Source organism: Diadema antillarum, unplaced genomic scaffold, assembly GCF_040938485.1.
Source record: "Diadema antillarum isolate AM-2024a unplaced genomic scaffold, OU_Dant_1.0 seq00000980_RagTag, whole genome shotgun sequence".
NCBI lineage: Eukaryota > Metazoa > Echinodermata > Echinoidea > Diadematoida > Diadematidae > Diadema > Diadema antillarum.
In genome coordinates, this window is record NW_027271820.1 from 773,352 (window position 1) to 797,751 (window position 24,400).

General features: G+C 37.8%; 1 protein-coding gene across 1 annotated transcript in view; it reads right to left on the reverse strand.

The window, feature by feature from the left end:
* LOC139742101 (peroxidasin homolog) overlaps positions 1-22,208 on the reverse strand; it is a 105,166-nt gene extending 82,958 nt beyond the window's left edge. The window contains exon 1 of the mRNA XM_071652663.1: positions 21,828-22,208. Coding sequence (XP_071508764.1) covers positions 21,828-22,006 — 179 coding nt within the window. The 5' untranslated portion in view covers positions 22,007-22,208. The remainder of the gene's footprint in view (positions 1-21,827) is intronic.
* Positions 22,209-24,400: the final 2,192 nt, after the last annotated feature.

Below are 24,400 nucleotides of genomic sequence, written 5' to 3' on the forward strand. Positions count from 1 at the left end.
AAAATTTGTGTGTTTACAGTAGTCTAGATACACATTAGAAGTAAGCTGACCTTATTCATGTACATGTGCAGGTCAGCTCTTTACAGATAATTGCAGCCCAAGTTTCAAAATTTCTTACAGTGAAAATGATGAATCAAAAAGACATGACCCTAATCGTGACCTAACTTTCAAAATTTTTTATGATGAGAATGTGCCAATTAACTGGTGAGTAAACAATAGGGACATAATTTATTCAGCCTAGATTGTAAAATTCCCTGTTGTCTATGTATTTGAGAATGTTAAAATTGAGACATTCTAAGAGTGGGTCCAACAGACAGAGAGAATTGAAAGATAAGTAATCACATAAATATACTTAAATAGATCTATTGATATAGGGAGGTGATAAACCACCTCCCAATTGATATGATTAAAGTAAGGGATTATTGATTCCACAGTGCTTTCAGAATATGATGTGAACAAAGTAACGGTCATACAACTTGAACTTTCCAGGACACCACATTTTCCCCTGATTGTGGCCCTTATTCATGCCTCCTGTCAACAAACTACCAGGAAACCTGCCTAATTGACCCCTGGGTAGCTACAATTAATTTAGCGGCAGAGGCCTTCCTGACTACAAGTGTTTACATACTGAGTCTATTTCCTTTAAACTTGATTGCCACAAAGTAACTCTAAACCTTTTCAATTTGAGCAGTTTGTCTCAAGTTCAGCGTGAATATATTTAGGGTTAAATACCCAGCACTATTGGGCATCTTGGAAAGGACAGTCCAGTTTTTTGTTTTCTGGTTCTTCAATATCATGTGAATATTCCTAATGAATGAAGTGCCCCAACCATTTCCCCTAAAATGACCATTTTTTTTTTTTATGTTTTGCTATTTGTATTTGTTGGGAAATAGAGTCAATAAGTCATTTGATCACATGATCAATGTCTTTCTTTTAAAAATATTAGGCACATGGAGTCTGTTAAGAATATTTCACTGCAGTTAAACTAGTTACAATACTTAAACTGCCCTGACAAACATTACATAGATCATACAAACAATGAATGTTTCTTTAGCATGAACACTGAAAATTAGGTTGACTCATGAGCCCTGACCCCCACAGACACTTGCACATGTCCAGCATATTATTTTGTTATACTAGATTTGCAACCTCAATTAAATATTATCAAACATTATGATATTTCACAGATTGTATTAAAATTTGCATGAAAGGTGTAGAACATGATCAAGACCATTGACTCTAAGTTTCCTAAGAATGCTGGCCAATATCTTTCACTATTTCTTACATCATCAATTTGATCAGTTGTGATGGAATAATTCTTGAGTTACTATACAGACTGTGAAAAAAAAAAATGCTGAATTTCATCTCATTCTTTGATCTAACCTTTACACAATTTGTATCACCACAATAATAAGTGAATTACCATCTCAAACTTCAAAACTCCAATGAATCAAACATTGGATGTGAAAACAGACAGACAGAACAAGTTGATAACATGACACCTTCTGTAAGCTTGGTACGTTAGCAAAAAAATGGCTGATTGTTTTTAAAAAGAGGAGACATGGCAATAAAGGAAGCATGTCATGGAATCTGCAATGAGGCTGCTTGCTTGGTATCCTAGCAACCATCAAAACCATGACCTGACAGGCAGGAAGACACTTGAAGGTCAAAGGTCAAAGCAAGAATGCAACTTTGGTTTGTAGGCGAATACTTTGAGTACTAGAAAAATAAGAGAAGCTTTTGTGGTGCTGAGACTTATTATATTGTGGCTGCATTCAGGGTTGGATCTACTGAGCTACACCAGCCCCTTTTGTTCTAAAGCAATTAAGCCGTCTATTTCACTTTAATACAAAAAAAAAAAAAATGCTGTGTATAGGATGATCTTGGTCTCTATGTCTTGAAAATTCAGTCTACCGAATTCATGTCAGGGTAAAGTTTGTAGAAGGGAAGTTAAATGCACCAATGCTCAAACAGCTCTTCACCGGAGGTCAGTATGTGTAAAGACTAACAACCTGTCAGTAATCCCTGACTGAACTTTCTTTCGACCTTGGTATGTGACACACATCTCAACACAATCACGATTCTGAACACAATCACAATGATCTACGCAGTGCCCCACAGTATTATGATAAATAAGTTCACTCACCTGGTGAATGACAGGTAGCCAGATAAGTCCAGATGTAATCATGAAGTGTGGTAGTTACGTCCAGACGGAGAGAGGTGAGGACGAGATCACACAGCATGTCATGAGGAAAGAGGACAGAAAATCAAAACACTCTCAGACTGATACACTGATTTGGTGATTGCTAGCTTCCTTCTGTTCTCTAAACTTCAAACTAAATTTGTCATTTTTCTTTTAATTCTAGGCTACACAGCAGTCATTCAATATACAATTTAATAAGCTTTGATTTTATCAACTACACTGCTGTATCTTTAGCTGCATCTACAAACATTTTTGTATCATCTTTCCCATGTTTGAAACATGTTTCAATATCCATAATCAAAACATGTCATTTGCAAAGGCCTTCAGGATCGCGTTTCTTGAGTTTGTTGCGTTTATCATCTCTATCATGAGTGGAGAGAGAGAGGCCTTGTCAGTGTCACTATGCAATTTGACCCCAGGAGCGTGGATTGTGTAGGTGGCAGTGGCTGATATGGGCAGGCCTGAGCTATAAACACATTTCAAAATGACTTTACATTTATCATCTTCACAGAAACGTGTTTGCGATCGCACTTTTATCGCATTTCAGAAACGCGTTTCTAACCCCATAATCTAAGCAACTTTGTGTTTATTAAGTGCTCAAATCTCCCTGAAAGCTGTTTAGAAACCTTAATACTGCGCCAAATGTGAGTTGATAAACAGATCGTTGAAAGCAACACAGCCACAAATAAACGATGCCAGGTGACTGCTGTAACAATAAATATAAAATTCAAACACTCAAGAACTGAATAGCCTTATAGAAAACTTGGGCACCAGTTTGAGCATACCTTTCTTAATTCTTACGGGTTCTTGAATTCAACGCACTGAGATGATATAGAATTATTTTCCTCTTCTTCCAAAAATATTCTTGGATGTCTCAATCAAATTGAATGTGTTCCTCTTTCACATTACATTTCTATGACCACTGTGAATACAGATGGCAACAAAGTGACTTTTTCTGTAGAGAAAAATGCAGGTTCCACTGTCTTGGAGGATAAGTCATAGGACAAAGTTCTCAATCTATCTACAGGTGTAACTACCAGTAATCAAAAAATGGTATGTTTTACTCTTAGAAATTTGAAGTGAACGAAATTCAAAATGGGGCTTTAAACATGACTATGAAACATGAAACAGAGCTGCTATCCTTGCGAGCTGCAGGAAAATTTGTTTCTCTAATGAAAAGAAAGAGTAATGTCCTAGACAGGATAAACATTCATCTTTTTTTAACACATGGATGAGGCAGATAATGCAGAAATCTCAGTAACTCACTGAGAAATGCTGTCAAAAGGAGCAATGCTCTGATTCTCTGTTTGGAAAGAAGAAAAAAATACATAAATTTCCTGAGAATCTTCAGCCAGGAAATGTAATGAAACCTTGGCCTCGTATCAAGAACGGCAGGGAGGGTCAAAATGTGCAGATGGAATGATCAATTTACGGCAGTGTCAACAGGTAAACTAGTGCAGCAGGTATGGAGTCAAGAACTAAATGTTGAACCAGTATTAAAGGACATATTTATCAAATATAACCTCACAACCTCTCACACAGGTTTACTCTTTGCTAATGCTATAGCACTAACAGTCACATGAAAGCAAATGGTCCATCAAAAAAGTGTGTCATTGGACAAGTGGTAATGGTATCCTATGGGAACATGAGTGGTCATTCTTAGTGTGTGTACATTGAGGAGGTCACTTTGACAACACTTCATTCATTTAATAGCTCTATTGACATTTTTTTTAATGACAATGAAACTGTTTCAGTAAAATAAGCTTCAAAATTAACTTCAATGCATCTGCCTATCTAAAAAGGATATTTAAAGATGTACACAAGGCCCAATGCCTTACTTTGAGCAGTTTTCTGGACAATGCTTTAAATATTCTCTGCATACAAAAACTTTTAGAAGTTATAGAATTCTCTTTGTCCTCTGGACAATGCTTATTCTCAGCATATAAAAACTTTAGAATTTACAGAATTTTCTTGGTATTATCTCCATAACATAGAATTGCAGAATTGGAAAACGAGAAGTAACATTGTCATTTATGCCTAGACCTTAAATGTCACGGAAATGGGATCAGCTTTGATCAATCCCATTCAGTCACTTTTAGATATGAGGGGTGAATGGTACAATGAATATAGGCCAACAGGGAAAGGAATAGTGGAAGAATCCCTCCTTTAAAAGCTTGCCCTGGTTTTTATGTCTGGTTATCACTGGTTGCTGGCTCTTTGCATCCTTTATACAACAGGTCATCACTAAACTAGACAAATAGGAAGCCGGAAGGCTACATGGGCCATCAGCCTTGCGCTGTGAGGAAACCTCCCCAGCCCTCCAGGCCTTCAGTTTGCCCATGTGCAGTATCAATGCAGCTCTCCAACTATTAAAACCCTCATTGCCAAGACCTCATATATTACATATACACTGTAGCTAACTGCATTCACACACAAGATTATCAGTGTTTTGAAAGCTGATGCAAAAACTGATTTTATTTACTATGGTTCACACACAGCTAAAACAAAAACAAACAAAGAAATGAACAAAATCAAGAAATCACTTGGTTTCGAAAGAAAGCACTTTCTCCAGACTCTGCATGCCTTAAAAAAAAAAAATGACCAGACTGTGACCCAAGGTAGCAGACTTTGCAAATCTAGTGTGGCAAGTTGCATTGTGGGATTAAAAAGTGATAATCTTCTCTTAGCGTGCTGTTCACACACAATGTACAGGGCAACTTATCACCAGGTTTTCAACAACAACAACAACAAAATATCAAGCTGGACTGGTCTTCGCATCGCAATCCGTATCTCCAAAGTTAACATTTTTGTCTTTATGTCCACACACAATAATCAACAGTTTTCTCATTGCAAAGATTGTTTTTCAAAAACCATTAATTTTGGGTGTGTGTGAATGCTTTTGTCATGCAGCTAGCCAGCCAGGCTGCTGTCATTGCCAAGACCTCACAGCTATCTACATTGACTCTGATCATCCAGGGTTCACACACATAAATCACATGCTCTATCTTTACACACGAATTAATTGAAGACAGGTGGTCTTAACTACAATGTGTTGAAATAGAACCTGACAAGACAGTCTACATTGTACATTGGTGATCATGTGAACACAAGTTATTGCTTATACACATACAACATCAGCTTACAACATAAGCATTGATCATAACTTGGACCCTTTTCACACAGTATCACAAAACCCAGCCAGCCTCAAGGCCACTGCTAATTAGGGCCTTGCTTCATTAGCAAAACCCAATTTAAATGAAGGCAAGTTTTCAGATCTAAGATTTCGTAGCAGAAAACCCTAAACAAAATGCTGAGTTTGCTCGCCATTGAAGCTTTGAGGTTTTCAAGTCAGTTGTGCACATGTGCCACAATTACTCGCCATTTGCACCATAATAAAGTGTGTTTCTACTGAGAGCACCTCACATCCCTGGCATCACCGCAAATTTTGTCTCCCGCATTACCTCGTATTTTACGACCACTCGAGCTGTTTCTACTAAGCAATAAAATATGCGGTGATGTGCTATGAGGTGACGTGCAAAATGCGGCGAATCCGGAAGTCGCGTATTTTCAGGTCACAGATCGGGCCACGCTGCCTCTGCACTGCCATTTTGTGCTTTAAGCACTGAATTTCGTTTAGTCTTTCCATTCAAAATGCCCCTCACCAACATTTCCTGCTACTTGGTTATTTGGAATCATTGCAGGTCTAGGGTCCAGTTAATGCTCTCTAGGGGCTCCGACATACACTACTAACATTAGTATTCCACCGAAAACGAATTAGGGAATCTACAACTTTGAGACGATACGATTATGGGAAAATGAAAAACAGAGTATAGGCCTATAGCCTAGTATAATAGGCTGTTGGGCACACAAACAATAGACGATGAATACGTGTACGCAATTCACATGTACCACCTCATGTATTTAATAGGAGTTGGTACAAGGCATAATGTGTGCGAAACTACGGTCGCTGTGTGTACAAGTGTCGGAGTGTGTGATGAACCGATTTGAAAAGCGCAGGCGAAAGCTCCCAGTACTTCGAGACTTCCGGTACACCACGAATTACGCTACCCGGTGTGTTTCTACTGAGAATCGTCCTTCGCATCACCGTACATCGACCACTTCAAAAGGTGGACGACGGAGCACCTCGCATCATCGCGCATCGGCCACTACCCGATCTGTTTCTACTAAGGAAAAATTCGAAGTGTCACCACGCATCACCGCGCATCACCGCGTATCACTGCAAATCACCTCGCATCGCCTTGCATCACCTCAAATTTTCATCGCTCTGTAGAAACATGCTCATTGTGATGCCCGCATTCGCAGGATCCATTCTGAGAGAAGAAATGAATGCTTGCACATAATACGCAGGCCTACAGGAACGAGCATGGAGGGAGAGAATATAACCCCACCCCAATTCTACTGGTGAGCAGTGAGCTGCCATTCATATGGAGGAAATAAAAGACCTTTGGAGTCTCAAAAAAAAAAAACTGCACTTCGGAGATTGAGTTTTTATTTTGGGCAGAAAAGCAGTATAGGGGGTAGTTGCCTTCAAACTTCTAATAACAAACCATTATTAAAAAAAAAAAAAAAAAAAAAAAAACCTCTGGATGTTTTTGACTGCCAGTGTAAACACCCCTGTGGGTGTAAACAGTCCCCCTAAATGAAGAGAGCCTTGAGGCATCTCTTCCTTGGTTTCACTCCATCTCTGGAGGTGGTCTCAGGCTGGTCATGGCTATGTGTAAATACAACTCCAACTATAGCTACCTTTTCAATAATCCTGCCTTACAAACTTGTTATATGATACCTAGGTAGCCATTTGTATGTGTGTATGTGTGTGTGTGTGTGTGTGCGTTTGCCATCTACGAAAAACATGTGTGGATTTTGGCCACTCCTCTGCAGTCCAGTTTTGGCCTTCTTTTTTTACAGCTGGGTCTTCTATGTTGTATTGTAGATGTATTACGCTCCGTTTTACTATGGCCACTAGTTTCTCACTGCACCGTGACTGCCTTGGCAATTTTTTTGACAGTGTAAACTTAGTTAGAACTGCCCCAACATCCACAGCAATCACGGCCTGTCGCGATTGCCCAGCCCTTCCCCCTATGATGTCTCACATCCATCCCGTTTGGTTCACGGTGGCCTGAATCATGATTGTCATGGTGGCTGAGAGCATTATGAAAATGTTGCATTGTATAGTTACAATGTATCTGCCATTCTCCCTTGGTCCCACACTGATATTTTCTATGATCAAGGGACACTAATAATCAAATCTCACAGTATATCATAACATTTGCTCTATTGACAGACTTTGAATTACTAACTTCAGGCCAGCCCATGAGTTCGAATTGCTAACTTCAGGCCAGCCCATGAGTAAACAGGTGAAAGAAGCTCAACTCATGCTGCCTTTAAGTTCTTGCGTTGTTCGTTCATGAAGCGATCTCCAATCTGCTAAAAAATGACAGCCCCCAGGGCGGGCACATTTGTGTGACAGGAGTCTTTCTTGCTTGCCCAGTTGCTGCAACTTGAGAGTAAGAATGTACAATGTTACAGACAATGACAACTTGTTACATTTCTAGTCTAACTTCCAGTACTTTGTTTGAAATGAAAACAGGCTCAGCATCAAAGGCCAAACTGTCCCCAAAAAGTGGTAAGGGTATCCTCTAGGATGACACAGCTCTGGAATTAATACGATTATTCAACACATGAATATTTAATGAACCTTACTAAAGCTGAGATGAAGCAAACTATACTCTTCTGACAGTATCACATCCTCTGTACACATTAGAATGTATACCTGCCATCTCTTGGATCAACTTTCCTTTGATTTGTCAACAGTCTCATACTCTGTATAAAATATACATGCTGTGAATTTCAAAGTTCTCCATCTCAAACTAAAATAATTACTGACTAAATTATGTATCACGCTCATTGTTAATCTCTTCCTCCTAACCCCCCCCCCCCAATTCACTGATCTATCTCTAGATCTATCCATATAACTATTTAACTATCTATCTTTCTATCTATTTATCTATCTATCTATAATCTATCTATCTATATACGAGATAAGATAAGAACAAGATCTGTGTGTTACTACCTTATGTTTCCAGTAGATTGTGTATCAAACATTACTCAAAATGAACGTACACCACATGAGTGATTATTTTGACAACCACAGAGATGAGTCACATAAGGAGTGCTAGATAAAATCTACGGACATTAACATCAGTTAAAAACCAAGAAATTCTCAGAAACCTGGGTTATATTGGTAAGTTGTGCACCTGCTTAGCTCCTTGTGGTAGGATATAATCCATACACAGACAGGTGCAGAATAGAACTATTGAACTTGTAACCATTACAATAACCCTCCTGCTTACACAGAATCATATGACACACCAGTGAGAAGTCAGAGCTCAACATATCAAAGAGGTGGCCTAGGGTCACAAAACAACCAAATCAGGCAACTAATATCTAAATGGACTGTTCAATATGTTTAATTCTATTGTAGGCCAATATATATTTGAAATTTTTGTGGCCAATATAAGAAATATTATTTCTTTTATTGGCCAACAAAATTTCAAATCTACAGATCTTAATAGCCCCTATGGATCACGAGAAAGAAAAAGAAGAAGTGCTGAGCCCTGTTTTTTTATTCGCAAAAACACAAAGAATGCTTAAAGAAAATAAAAACGTAGGTGGGTTTTCCATTTTGATTTTTTTCACTTCGTTTTTAGGAAGGTGCCTTATTTTATTGTTGATTATTTTACAAGTCTCTACCTTGGGGCTTTTGTGTTCTCTTGGAGCAAACTATGATATACACTGCTCATTCATTTTTCTGCACCTGACTCTTGGCTGCAGGCAAGGATGATGCCAAACACTTGTCTCTCATCTCTTCCTTTGTCTTCCTGAATAAAGCACAATACTCACAGACAGTGTGAAACAGTGGGTGTCTGCCAAACAATCTAGAAGCCCACAAAACCACAAGTTCTACTGTGAAGCTAGGACATTGGCACTCTAGCCCACCTGAGCATACAAAGTTTACTACTCAACAACCCCATTCATCAGACACACCAAGCACTATTTCAAGAAGTGTTCAATAACCAAGCATTTGTTTCTATATGAATGACAGAACCAGGACAAAAGCTTGGAAGTGAGAAAGCGCCATGTTAAATTACTGAGCACATGTCAAGCCAGGCCATGTGGTAGAAAACAATGCACTGAATTTGAAGGGAAGCTATGTACATATACCTGGGCTAAGATATAGGTGTCATGATACAAATTCAATTTTCACAATATCAATATTTCCTCACAGTCCCCCCCCCCCATAAAAAAAAAAAAAATGATAGACGCAATTCACACACATTAATTATAAATAATTTGGTTAAGCATTCTTCTAGTCCAGACATTTCTAGTTTTCACAAACACTACTTTTCCTTAAAAAGACTTGAGATGGAACCCATCTTTTTTTTAGCATTCTTGACTATATTTACAAGTTCAGCATCACACTAACAAAGAGAATATTATGTATCATATTTCTGATTGAACTTTCCCATATGAAACATATTAACGGCATAAAATGCATAATCTGAGTGTCAGTAGTTTTCCTCCTTAACAGTATGAGTAAGTCATATAATTTGATTTACTATTTAGCCATGTTTTTCTTCATGCAATGAGTCATCTGGCTGTACTTATCAAGAAAACAAAATTCCAGGGGATGTTATCTTCAAAAACCTCCTTAAGACCCATTTAATGGGCAATAAAGAGTGATAAGGACAAACACTCACCCTACTGGTAGTTTTGATCAAGGATAGAATCTGTAAGAATCAATGACAGAAGGTTTGATATCAACCCCATGGTGCCTTGGTTTCTATGCTCAGTGAGTACCTTAATGGCTGTCTTCAAATCATGAAATAATGTCAGAAGTTTGGTCATAATCTCAATGTATTAATTCATGTCAGCGTGAACACAAATTTTCACTCAAACCCTCAATCTTTCATACAGTAAATTTATGTGTACACATACTTCAATATACAGAGAACATACAAAACGCAAACACACTAATCTGAAAACACTGATTTATCCTAATGCAAATCAATGCAGCATACTCTAGATTACTGTAAAATCAAAAACATTCATGGCATGAAACTTTCGCGAATTGGAGCCGATAGCTTTTTTCGTGGCATGAAACTTTTATGAATTGTCATGGGCATTCAATGCATTGTGCAGAAAAAAAAATTTGACTTTGCCTGCATTTTACTAAATTGGAAATTGTTGCTCTAGACTGGAAAAATATGAGAAAGTTTCAAGCATGGAAAAATTTCTGGTTTATAGCAATACATTCCTGTGGTGGCTGTTTATTTGACATACTTATCTACTGTTGATAACATTCAGAATTTATATCATTTCAGGGGCATTGTTTTTCATCAGTGCTTGTGATAAGGATCTGTAAAGCGGACTCCACTATAAAAACATATTTGTATACGTCAACAGTGGGAGTCTGGTTTTTGGAAGGCACTGTGCTTGCTCAGCCCCTTGCAGTGGGCAAGAATTATATCATAATACATATTATAATAATGATAATAATAATAACAACAACAACAACAAATACAACAACAACAATAATAATAATAATAATAATAATAATAATAATAATAATAATAATAATAATAATAATAATAATAATAATAATAATAAAATTGTAGTAGAACTAACATTTTCATTAACAACACAATAATGAAAATAAAAATTATAATCCTCAGGCAGGTGCGGAACACCACAAGGTAACCATTTCAACTTTAAAAGATAAGCCAGCATTTACATAAACTTGATTAAAAAACAAAGATACCATCAACATCAAGCACAATTTCTAAAACCAAATGTAGAGGTAAAAGAGTTCATTTTGGATTTTTTTTTCTTGGTTGCTATTTTTTCACTGAGTTTTGTGGTAGTTGCATAGCAACAATTACATAGCAACTTCCCACAAAAATCCTGACTGTGAGAAATACCTGTTTTGTTTTGATTTTCTGGTCAATGTAAACAGCCCTATTCATGGTTTTGATGGCAATGAGGACAAAAATCTCTACATCACAGCTATACAGTAGCTCATTCAAAACTAGATGAAATTTTTCTTTCCAATAAAAAAAAAAATAGGAAAAGTCCGTTTCATGCAATAATCAAAAGTAGAAGATTTCAAAGTTGCAAATTTCAATTAATAATCATGTTTTCAGGACTGATGGTCAACACTTAAGCCATGATTGCTCCTAAAAATAAATATTTGGCATGTGCCAACAGATGCCATAAAATACTTGTTCCAAGTTATTTTACAGTAGGTGAGGCTAATTTTGCCAACTTGCAATCTCTTTGGTAGATTTCAGTATCAATTTTTGTTTAGTTATTTTCTTAAAAAGAGATTAACATTTCAGATTGGCTACTTATTGCCAATTACCTGCAACTGTTGACTGATATTATGTAACAGCTGTTGCGCAAAGACCTTACATGGCTAAAAAAAACACTGTACATGCCTTCAAACAGTCATAAACAGTTGCAATAGCAAATGATTTATGTTTTCCAATATCAATAACAAATATGTTGCAATGTTGTCAAGATGGATGCAGGGAGAAGGAAACTTTTAACAGGATCGTTAAAAAACTGTGTGCAACTCACTTCTGGTGCAGAATGAAGGTTTTCAAACAACTTTCAGGAAGTTTTTGGCAGCTGATAAACACAAAGCTGTTTTGATTATGGGGTAAGAAACAAATTTCTAAAACGACAGAGCCACAAACATGTTTCTGAAGAGTTGCTATATGAAACAAAGTCGTTTTGAACTTACGCATTTATAGCTTCACCTGCCAAACTTTGCATTTCTGCCCCTCGGGTCATGCTGTGCAATGGAACTGTGCAGCACTCGACTCATGACAGAGTTGATAAATGCAACAACTGGAGAAACTCATTCCAAGAGGCATTTGCAAATGAGATTTGATAGTGGGTATTGGAACATCTTTCAAACATGAGAAAGTTGATAAATGCAGTCACTGCCATTTTACATGCAATAATTGATGTAGTTTTTGTCCTCTTTTTCTCTTTTCAAAAGTTCAAATTCAAATTCCAAATTCTTTCTTAAAACAACCAGTCAGGCAGTTGCAGCCTAGACCATTGCCATCCTGATCAAGCTTTTCTTCCCTCCTAGGGTTTAAAGGGGGAGTCAGACTCAGGTCAATGAATGTCTGTAACACCTCCCCCTGGTCATGACTCATTCATTTTATCATTTCTCTCTCAATCCTCACTCCTGAATCTAGGTGCACGGTTTCATGGTCCGTTATCAACACACAAATCACCTGCTGCATTTTGCACAGGACTACATACCCCCCCCCCCCTTGTCCCCTTGTCTACGGAATGCAGATTATCTGAACACAGAGAAGTTTGTTGTACAGTAAAAATTCAGAACTCCGTCCTTCAAGGACAAGTCCACCTTCATATACATGTGGATTGAGTAAATACAGCAATGTTATTGGAACACATCAGTGAAAGTTTGGGGAAAATCGGACAATCCGTTCAAAAGTTATGAATTTTTAAAGTATCTGCACAGTCACTGCTGGATGAGAAGACTACTGGAGTGTATGATGTCACACGCGTACAACGATATAAGGAAAATATAAAGAGATTTTCACAAAATTTTACCTTTTGAAAAAAGTGCACATTTCCTCAACTCGTCATTGACCTATGTTAAGGGTAATATTATTCCCCTTGCCTTCTGAAAGAGGGAAGTCAAGTGTTCTTTTATTATGCGAGAAAAGTGAAAATATCTTGAATTGTCCTTATATTTTCTTTATATCGTTGTACTCATGTGACATCACAAGCTGTAGTAGTCTTCTCATCCAGCAGTGACTAAGCAGAAACTTTAAAAACTCATTACTTTTAAACGGATAGTCTGATTTTCCTCAAACTCTTGCTGATGTGTTCTATTAATATTGCTGCATTCACTCAATCCACATGTCTACGAAGGTGAACTTGTCCTTTCATTGTATGAGACCAGCTTGGTTATTTTTTCCCCCATTGTTCTCTTTGTTGCTGTTCATTTTTAGGTGGGTGGACAGCCACACTTTCTTTATCAAGTCTTTCGCTTTGAAAATTTTTAAAGAAAATTGAATAAACATTTTGTACACATACAGTACCTTCACTCAGGGAGACCAAAATGTACTGGATCACAAGCAAGTACTGAATATTGATTAAATACATTATCTGGGATCAGCAATGGCAGATGAGATGAAGGGAAGTAAAGCCCCCCCCCCCCCCCCCCCCCCAAAAAAAAAAAAAAAATACAAACACACAAGGTTTTCTCTCATATTTGTATTTTTTTGACAGAAACTTACCAAACCTTGTTGAATGCTGTAGTATGCCCAAGTGGCCTCTTCAATTTTTAACCATTTTCACATTACAGCCAAATTAAAGACATTTACACTAATTAGACTGAAGAAGTGTGATTAAAATTCATATTATAAGGGGGTGATTTTTTTCAGTAGCATGTCAATAAATGGAAAAAAAGTGTGGTTGAATTTTAGTCCAATTTGTAATTCATAATTCATGCAGTCATGTTTGCCACACACATTTGTCTAAAGTGCTATCTTAACTTTGTTGCTTGTTTGAAAATTAGGTTGAATATGATGGCTAATCATTGTTTCTGTGGTATAGAGATGATGTCATTTATCATTTTGATGTCCCTTTGAACAAAGATAAAATGTTTAAAGAAATTGTAACTTCACAAACACTTCATAAATGTCATTGTTTAAGAATGTATAAGAAAGACATAAAATAAAGGAACAACATCAGTCATGTAGCAAACTGACTTTTAATTACTGTACGAAGAGATGTTGGTAGTATTTGAGGTGAGATGCAATGACAGATGACAGATGTTTGGCCCGTCAGCTGCTGTCTGCTTTCTGAGACATAAATGAACCATGGGAGCTTTTAATTGAAAGCTATTTGAAGATTTCTGATGTTCAGCAGCTAACTACACTAACATGAAGTCTAGTGGTAGGGTCTCCTTGGGTGAGCTTAAGCATACATGTACCACATGGCAAAAAGATCTCATCAGTACTTTTCTTCCTAAATCGTGGTTCATGTTTTATGTTCCAAAATCACGTTCAGGGTCACATGCTGCTTAGATGCTGAAAATAGTTTCCATGCAGACTGCAAACTAAATACATGTATGACATTCAATTATAGGGTAGCATGGCACAAACTCTTGAAGGCCCAAAGTTTTAACCAAACAGCTCCCAACATAAATCTCAATATATGGGCACACAAAGACCAAGGTCAAATGAAGCCCTGCCTCCTCAAATTTCTTTTGGAGGTCCAGCCATACAAATGACATATAACACTCAGAATCAAACAAAATTCTATTGTGAATGTGATTATAGAAGCATGCAAAAGTGAAATTCAAATACTGTATGCTGTTATTTTTGCGTACAGATATTTTCGCAAATGAAGAGGCCATAGACATTTTCGCGAGATGTTGTTTTCGCAAGTTTGATGCCAACGCAAATGTAAATGCACTATCATCCAAGTCAATCGAGGCATTTTCATGTGTTGTTATGGATTCACAATCCAACTGTGATTCACGAAATTCACGAAAATTAAACCCTCGCCAAAACAACAGCTTATACAGTAGTTTATTGCATTAAAAAAAAGAGAAAATTTGTGCCTTTGTGGATACAATAGCCTCAGCCATGCATGTCATCCAAGGTTTACACTTTAAAGGGATGGTATAGTTTTGGTTAAGATGGGGATTCAGATGGAAACTTTTTGCTAGATTAGAAACCATTTGTGAAATATTAAAGGGCGGACAATTCTAAGAGCAATTTAAAGCCTATTTGATGAAAACTGGTTCTGAAATGGCTGAGATATCCAAACCCAAAGTAAAACAAAGTTGTCCTAATGAAAGGCGGGTCATAAAGACCTCTTTGTTTTTGCATATTTCAGCCATTTCAAAAACAATTTGCATCAAATGAACTTTCAATTCCTCTTAGAATTGTATGCTCCATTTCAAGAGGTTTCTCATGAATCTATCTACTACAGGTTTAAAATGAAAGATAATTTGTAAATTCTATTTATTTTATCAAAGTACAATTACGATAAATATGTCATAGCAGAATATTTATATCTAAATTGTAAACTGCTACAATAGTTTGGTTTATCACTACAGAAGATCTGGTGCAGACTGAAAATGTAGGCCTATGTTGATTGCGATGTTGCTAGAATGACACAATGTATTCACAGGTCACCAAGAAGTGACCATTTCTACACCCTAAAAATAATCAATTGATTCTATGTGCTGTATCCAAGCTTTCATATAGTATGAAGTATCTCAACAAAAGAAGAGCTTTCCTGAGCATGAGTGGCTGGGAATAATCGAGAGGTAAAGCCAAATCTCACTCCGTCTGCCTCTACCCCCTTTGTGTTCTCTCAGCCTGGTAGAACTTCCTGCGAGTCTGGCGTTCTCAGAGCCAGCCATTCATGGCTAAACCTCACCACAATATGACCCATTATACTGTCACAGTCTGAGGTAGTCTGGTCTCCCAGACTAACAAACAAGTTTTTAAAGACAAGTTTCCTCCTACATGTGTACGTTTACCATTTTTGTGATTGTTTCTCATGTGTGGGCAACAACCCAATCAGAAAAACAAGCAACCACAAGATTGAGGAAACAAAGATTTTTGTTGATGAATCAGTATATTGTTGAGAGTGAATAATATGGACCTATAAATAGAGATGCAACAATCCTCATCCGAATGTCAGTAAATCAGTAATAATGACTTCCCTTATTAGTACTTACATTTGTATTAATACCTGTCATACAGTAGTCATACACCTGAGAATTGTTCTCTATCATTCTATTCACATGACAAATACAGCAGGACTTCCTGAAGAGAATTCAACTTTCCCAGTCACTGATGATGTGTACAAACATAACGCCAGTACGTCAGTAAAGGCATTTAATGACATATTTCTGTTCTGAAAGAGTAGAATGTAACAATTTTTGGTCAAATGAAACAGGAGTTATTATGATGTAATCAATAAAGATCAGTTTTCCAGGTCATTCTACTGTGTCATGCGATCACACTGTTTACATTGAATATATGTATTTCTCAGATTATGCCCTAACACTCCATTTTACGCTTTTACTTCTATCACATGGCTCTTTGGATCAAGTTTCTTTATATTTAGATGTATTATTTCCCATAGAATAGTCAAGGCAGATAATATCAAATCGTAGATGCAAAGTTACGATAGTATAATAGCTAAATATCTATTGGGTATATTAGCATTCTGAATCGAACAAAATGCCTCATTCCTCCCTTATAGACAAGTGGAGAGATTGATAATAATTCTGCTTGCCTTGCTGCCTAACACAATTTGAAGTATTTTCAGCTTCCGTTCCTGCATTATGAAACTACATTGTACATGCCCATTCACTGTACAGTGTGCATTCATTCTGAACAGCAAACAAATGTATAATTGTACCTCCACAATTTGCTACAAAATCACAATAGATAAAAGGTTGATTTGGCATTTATATTTCAATTGTTGTCATAGAAGTGTGATATGTCTGCAATAGATACAGCAGGGCAGAATCATCTTTTTGTTTGAGTACAAGGCTCACAGTTTAAATATAATTCAATATATGATTTATAGTATGCATGATTTATCCTAATAACAGTTGTATCTAGTAGGTCTATACACTTAATTGTATGGTTGAGAAATCTGGATGATATTTGCACGGTAATTTTGCAGTGATTCAAAACTTCTGTTAAAAGCTGAAAAACCTTGGATTGTATATGGACATTATACACCAAGGTTTAGAATAAAACTGGGTTTTTTGTGATTTCATGATCGTGAATTTTAAAGACAGCAGCTTATTCATTTTGCAGATTTTCAGATGTCCATGTTGAGCAGTATGCTGCATATAAAATCCGTATTGAGGTCAAGGGTGAAAAGATATCAAGGGATCATCATCTGTTGATGTTTCTTCATAAATGATTAGACTCCACTGGGAGGAAGCTGAATAGTGATGAAGTCAGGGGAAAGCTAAGATGGTTGACAAATTAGAATTTGAGCTCATCCCTGAGGAGCCCCTGTGCAGGGAATTGTGTCAGTGGCACACATAAAGATGACTTTAGGCATGCTCACACTGCTGTACATAGCATTCTACCAGACTATCCAACTCAATAGGTCCTTTGTTTGCCATTGTAGCACTATTGGGCATACTCCACTCAAACGTGTCGAGTTCAAGGAGCAGGCATATTCCAGAATTCCTCCTTTGGGTTTCCTATTATTGCTATGTTGGTGAAAAACTACTGCATGTGTTGAGACTTTTGCTCAGGCACATTGTTTCTGTTTCTATTTCATGCCAGGTATCTGGTAATGTGTGATGCCATGTGCTCTAAAACAGCTGAGTTTGTGTGCTAGCATTGTACTCTATGAATGAATTGCTCATTTAAACATCAATATTTACTACGCATACATACACATTTGTATGTTACACTTAAAGGGACTGTACAGTACTGGCTGAGGTGGGGATTCATGTTTTGAACATTCCTAAGTGAGATAATGAGAAACCAAATGAAATATGAAAGAGCATGTAATTTTAAGAAGGATTCAACGTTTATTTGATGAAAATTGGTTTTCAAATTGCTGAGATATCAAAAAAAGTGATGATAATAATAAAAGGCGACAGGCCACGCCTTTTATTAGGATCTCTTTATTTCACCTTGTTTATGAATATATTTCAGCCATTTCAAAACCGATTTTCATCAAATAAACTTTTGATACCCCTTAGAATTGCATGCTCTTTGACATCTCATAGAGGGGACCTTTCTGAATATCTCGCAAAACATGAATGCCAAATCCTCACCTTGACCAGAACTGTACACACGACACCCTTTAACATTCAAATTGACTTTTTTGTTGTCTTCACAGGTTCAACAAAAACAAATGAGGAGCTCTTTGCAGATGATTTCAGAGTTATTTACCAAAACATCAAGAGCATCATTATGTGAGGTTTTAAATTCATAAAAGTAGCAAGGATTTGTTTCTAATATACACTTATGTGTTTAGAATTGCCAAGTGTTCAGTCACATGGTAAAATGACTCCATCTTGAAAACCACTATCTGCCGTGGTGCATACTAGGCGTTTTCACATCAGCTCCAAAAAAATCCAAGCTCGAGATATTTTTCACGATCGCAAATTAGCGCGCTATTTCATTTCCTATTCACATCAGCCCGAACATTATCAAATAACGCGCTAGTTCGCATTAATAAATCCTGCTATTTCGGAAATTTCCCAAGTTGGACTCGAGAAATTTTCTTGATCAATTAGTTCGCTAATTTGTATTCACATTATCAAATAGCATGCTATTTTGTGATCGGGTTAATTTCCCAAGTCAGAAAATAGCGCGCTATTTCGAAGCAGTGGGCTGATGTGAAAATGCCTACTGTCGCAAATGCCACATCCTGTCAATCACATACATGAAATGCAAATATCAATACACTCCATGCCACTCACCAATACAGGATGAAGACCAAAGTGAAGTACCACGTCCTCAAACATACAAATTGTACTTTGAGGTTAAATGGTTCAGATTACAAATATGCACCAAGAATTGTGAAGAACTCGGTTTAGGCAGTCTTCACCACCACCAGAGGAGGCAAAACATGATTCTAGAAGTCTGTTTCGAAAAATTATGATTTTCTTTAAGTCAAACTGTGTTTAAAGTGTAGCTTTAACAACATTCGTTATACTTTGACCTCTCTTCTGTGTGTGTGTGTGTCGGGGGGGGGGGGGGGGGGAATAGCTGGTCTGTTGCTTTGATCATAATCTAATAAATGTGAAGTTATTGAAGATTATATTGTAAACTGGGCAATTGACAACTATCACATTAACATCACAACTTTACTAAAACTCTAAGCAGGTTGACATGTAATCCATTTCTGGTATTTCTTTGTCCCAAAACAGTGCCCCTACATTCCTCAAACAAACCACAGTACCATACTTTTCAAGTATGTCTGTTATAAAACAAATAGTAGACACTGCCCTATATCGGCTTTCATGGAACTTTGTCACTGAGCTTTTCTGTGTATACATGACATATCAATCAAACCATCTAATTCAAAACAGTGCATAATTTACTATTCATGCACATATGGGGGGGGGGGGGGGGGGAAACCAACACAATTACAATTTCAAGTTCACTGGCTTGTTCAAAGTACAATAAGCCCAGGTATTCAATGTGCACACAATGCTATGGCTCCTGGTGTCTTCAAATAGTCCTGAAGAAAGTGAGCTGTCTGTGGACTGCACTTTTGTTGTTGTTATTTGACCAAGTCTCTCACAAAGAAAGACAGAGCCACATGAGTTGGATTCACACGTACACGTATGCGAATCAGCGGAATACAAATCTCAAGATTTGTATCGCGATTGAAATCTCGAGATTTTTGCCTGTGTGTACACAAAAATCCCACCTATTATCATGATCAGCATTGCAATGCAAAAATTTCTGGTTTTATGTGTAAATCTACATATGCCTAACATGTAACATGTTAACAATGCTGCAAAGTGACATTTGATTGACATTTAAAGATCCTGAACTATTTAAGAGCAAGAGATCATTAAAACAGAAGGATAATCAATCTCGAAGTACTTTGGAGGATACTTAGTGGGTAATGCGGAAATATTGACAGAACCATGGACCATACATTACGTAGATTATGATGCCCCCCCCCCCCCCAACACTGAGAGAGCTCTCTGTGTGTGGTGTCACAATGTAGTTTGCAAAGCTGAGCATAAGGTCTGAATTTTGCAGACTACAACAGTGGTGTCAGTAAAACAGACTGGCTGTAATCGAAATAGGATTGCAATACCATTCAGAGCCCTTTTAATATCTTTTTAATGAGTGACCTGAATTTAACCTCATGCATGCTATTTCAAGCATCTTAGTATTTCAATATATAGGAAGTAAGCCCCAGTACTGGAAATTGTTTCTTATGGCAAAACAAATTATGGCTTCTGTAGTACGAGGGTATGATGGTAGAATACTGGTGTAGAAAGAAACTTACAGGTTTACCACATGAAGGGGATAAAAAAAATCGCTCAAGTCTAGAACTTTGCCAGGGTTTGAATTCAGAAGAGAAAAGACATCATCCACACTTCATTCTCTCACTGGTCCGTCCAATCAATTGATTTTTGTTTCCTTTCATTTTTAGTTAGTTTCCTCTTTTTCTGCCAATGTCACCAAAAAAAAATGACATATTAGCAGACTGAAACATCACAAAGGTGTGCCACCATTGTTCTTATTACCAAGTTTGTATCGTCAGCACAGAATGTCAGATTCCTGTGGGTATACTCAATTGATGAGACGAGAGTGAATGTCGAAGATTGCAATTTACGAACATTTGGCTTTATCGATAATTATCCCCCGTTAGTCTTGTGTGCTGAGCGCCACGCTAAGACCGAACTTAGTGCACATAGTCACTGTGCTAATTAATGTGGCAAGACATTCTTTACCCATAGCAATGTGCATAGTGTGTGCACGAGTGTATTTCACAATGAATACCACAACACTCTACGATACCCTAGCTTTAATGCAGGCAAGTATACATTTGGTAAGTGGTAGGGTACAATGTATCGTGGGAGAACATTTTAAAAGGAAGTCTTGCCAAAAAGGAAGATACTCTTTTTGTGCCTCACTGCTAACTGCATCATGGATAATGTGAGTTATGATTACATTATGATCGAAACCCACTGAATCCAGCAGTACCTTGGTGGTTCCTGCATAAAGTCTATGGGGTTGCAGTATGAGGCACTGTTGTACTTAAAGTCTGTGTATGTACATGTAGGTGGGGTCATATGACCAGGGAAGCACCTGCACCTCAAAGGTGGGAAGTCTGGCAAATCACAATTGTCACAGTTGTATACGCAAAATTTCGTCTGACAAACATCCTTCTGACCATTGTATATCGAACCACATAGCACTCCCAACAGTGAGCTCATGACTTCACATGCAATCCGGATCCCGACACGATCGACAACCCTTGTAAATTACCTGATACCCTTTAACTGGAACTTGCCTCCTGTACTCAGGCTTTCAGGATCAGAAATAAAGATATGGGTGAACAGTTATCTTTGAACGCATGTACTTAAGTGTACAAATATGATTTTTATTGATGGGCCTGCAAAATGGACTGTAAACTTTCATTAATTCTGCTGTGTTGAGAAATCACACTCACAGTCTAAGTGGCTTCATTCACATCATCCATCCCTTTAATACACAGTGGCAAGGAACACATGTTAGAGAGTTGCATATGAAATTGACTATGGTCTCTGATTGGATTTTGGACATGCACATTTATAGTCCGGACAATAATTATCATACTTGCACGACCCACTTTATAAAGATATGAGAAACTTTTTAATGAGATCATCTCACAGAATTTCCTTATTGCAGAAGGCTCCTTGATGTTTCAAGCAATCAAGTAAATCCAATACAACACTGCATCTATTCTTGGGTATTTGACATCATGCTAGATCGTCAAAACAGTCGATGACATGAGTGATAAGACTGATAATTCAACTTACAGGATCTGGGTGTTAGATGGCACACTCGTCGGAATTCGCCGCATGTCGAGGTGCATACACCGGACAGTAGTGCGGAAGCACAGGCATCGGCTGGGGCAGGTAGCTGACACCAGCAGCGGTAGTGCAGCCGCCAGCACACCGAGTAGCACAATAGAGCTGACAAATTTAGAATCCATCATGATCCAGGCCAGGAACACTAGTAACAACCAGTGTCAGGGATACAGATCGCATTAACGCTTTAAGACAGCAAAAGAGATGGAACACTAAAACTCAATCAGTTCATCAAGAGATGAGGTTCTAGGGGTGGGCACTGTGTACACCACCAGCCTGGCTCACTGGCGAGGTGAGTACGTCCACGACTTTGAGGCCAGCAGTCTGGTCTGTGCAATAATGCTGCGGAGAGATAAACACAGTGACAGCTGTACAGTTGAAGTTTGGAAACTTTTCTTTCAGCGGGCGAGCTCTCTCTACACAAGATAAGACGCTATTGCGGCTGCGCGCGCAGGGATGCCTCGCTCGCTGTTGGTAGAGCTGGCTGTGATCAGCCAATGATAGCCCCAGTGGGTTGTCGATAGGTTCCGAAACTATCCATGATGATCGCTTTGTTGGTGCTCATTCGAAGCAGGTGCATGATCCCGCAAACTTGTATAGTCGTTGATTTCTAGACCATCACGAAGAAACTTTTTTACTCCATAACAAACATATATTGCAAGGTGAGGTCAACTTACAGAGTTTCTATGAGGCCAACAAACAGGCAGCATGAAAACTTTCTCCATCAACCCCCATCCAAATAAGCAAAAGTACTAAACAAGAGTATCTCTTTTCTGTTTTTTTATCGTCAATCTTATCAAATGTAAGATAAAGGTTGAGATGATATCTTCTTCACGACAGGGAAAGTGAGTACCGGATTAGATGTAGCAAGATCCAGGTTGGGCTTGTTATTGCTAAATAATATTTAATATTCCCATTAGTAGTTCGTGGAGCATGCAGGATCAGTCTACTGGATAGGGGGTAAAAAGAAAAGAAATGTTCAAATGGCAAAAGTCACCATCGTAGGTGTAGGTCTAGGCTCAAAAATACCAAATTCCGGCCATTTTCTCTAGATCAAGAAGCATTATTATACTTCATTGGAGGGGAGGGGGTGGCTGGACGGGCCCAACAGGCCCATGAGTGGGACCAAAGTAGGGCCTATATTGTCCAGTACCTACAACATTTCCCCTGCACGATCTAGTTACGGAAGTATAAAGTGCACCAGATAAGTGATTTGTGTGACGATAGACCTACACCACAGGGAAACATAAGTTTTATAAAATAGCAATTTCTGATTGGCGGGGGGGGGGGCAGGGATATTAACTTGTTCATCATTTCCTTCAAGCCATTTGAGCAGATTTGGCGCGTGTCATCCTGCAGACGTATCCCAAAGTTGCATGTAGTAATTTTAGGGGTCTTTGGTTTTAGGATTTCTTAATTGGGTCGAAACACTAAACATTTTCAACACAATAATCTTCTGTCTATTATATTAGGAAGTAGAACAAGTGTGTTGGATTGTGTATATATACGTGCATTGTGTTTCACTGAATTACATCCCCCCACCCCCACCCCCCCCCCCCAAAAAAAAAGAAACCGGGAAAATGGCAGGTAAAGGAAGGATAAGAGAGAGGTTGCATCAAGGTTAAATTTAGTTTGAAACTCGGAAGAGTGCAAAGTCTGAGATGGGTTTTTTTTTCTCTCTCTATAAAAAAAAAGAATATCCAGCGCATACTGGCTGCTTTAGTTTTAAAATTCAAATTCGTTCCTGATAAAATGTGCTAGAAATGATAAATTCCCTGTACATGTACTCGTTTGTCACAATTGTAATTTTGAAAGCGGATCTTACACAGACAGACACAAGCACAATAATCATACGTGCTCCGAAAGAAGCTGACAATACGAAAAATATGACCGCTGACAATTCGCCCACTCTCGAATCCGCAACTTAAACTTTAATGCAATTATTGCGTGAAATGGGGACTATAAAAAAAAAATGAAAAGTGCACATTCCCTCCTCTTGATAAAGCATAATAATATGTTAAAGGGAAATGTAATTTCCCCTGTTTTATGAAAGAGGTAAGTGGAGCAGATTTTTTTTTTAATATTGTGATAGAAAATGTTGACTTTTATGTATTTTGGTTATATCGTGTATGCTTGACGTCATGTAATGTAGTATCCTTCTCGTCTGATATAACGGCGGCACTAAAACTAAAAATGTTAATAAAGATTTGAACGCATTTTCCGATTTCCTCAATGTCCACTGATGTGTTCTCCGTTCTCAATCAACATAGATTTGAGTTTCATTCTCCTTAAAGTCTGCGTCATCAGTATATGTACAGATATCTGTGCATATGTCATATGAGTTGGTCACAGTGCAGGAATTCTAATAAATTTTGAAGTATATTTAACTACCTTTATAGACATATTTGATAACATGCCAAAGAGCAACTTATCGTAATGCAAGCAGGAAAGCATAATCATTATCAAGTGTAGATTGGTGAAAATTTAAGGACGACGTGAAAGTTAGTACTTCCGCTATCCGA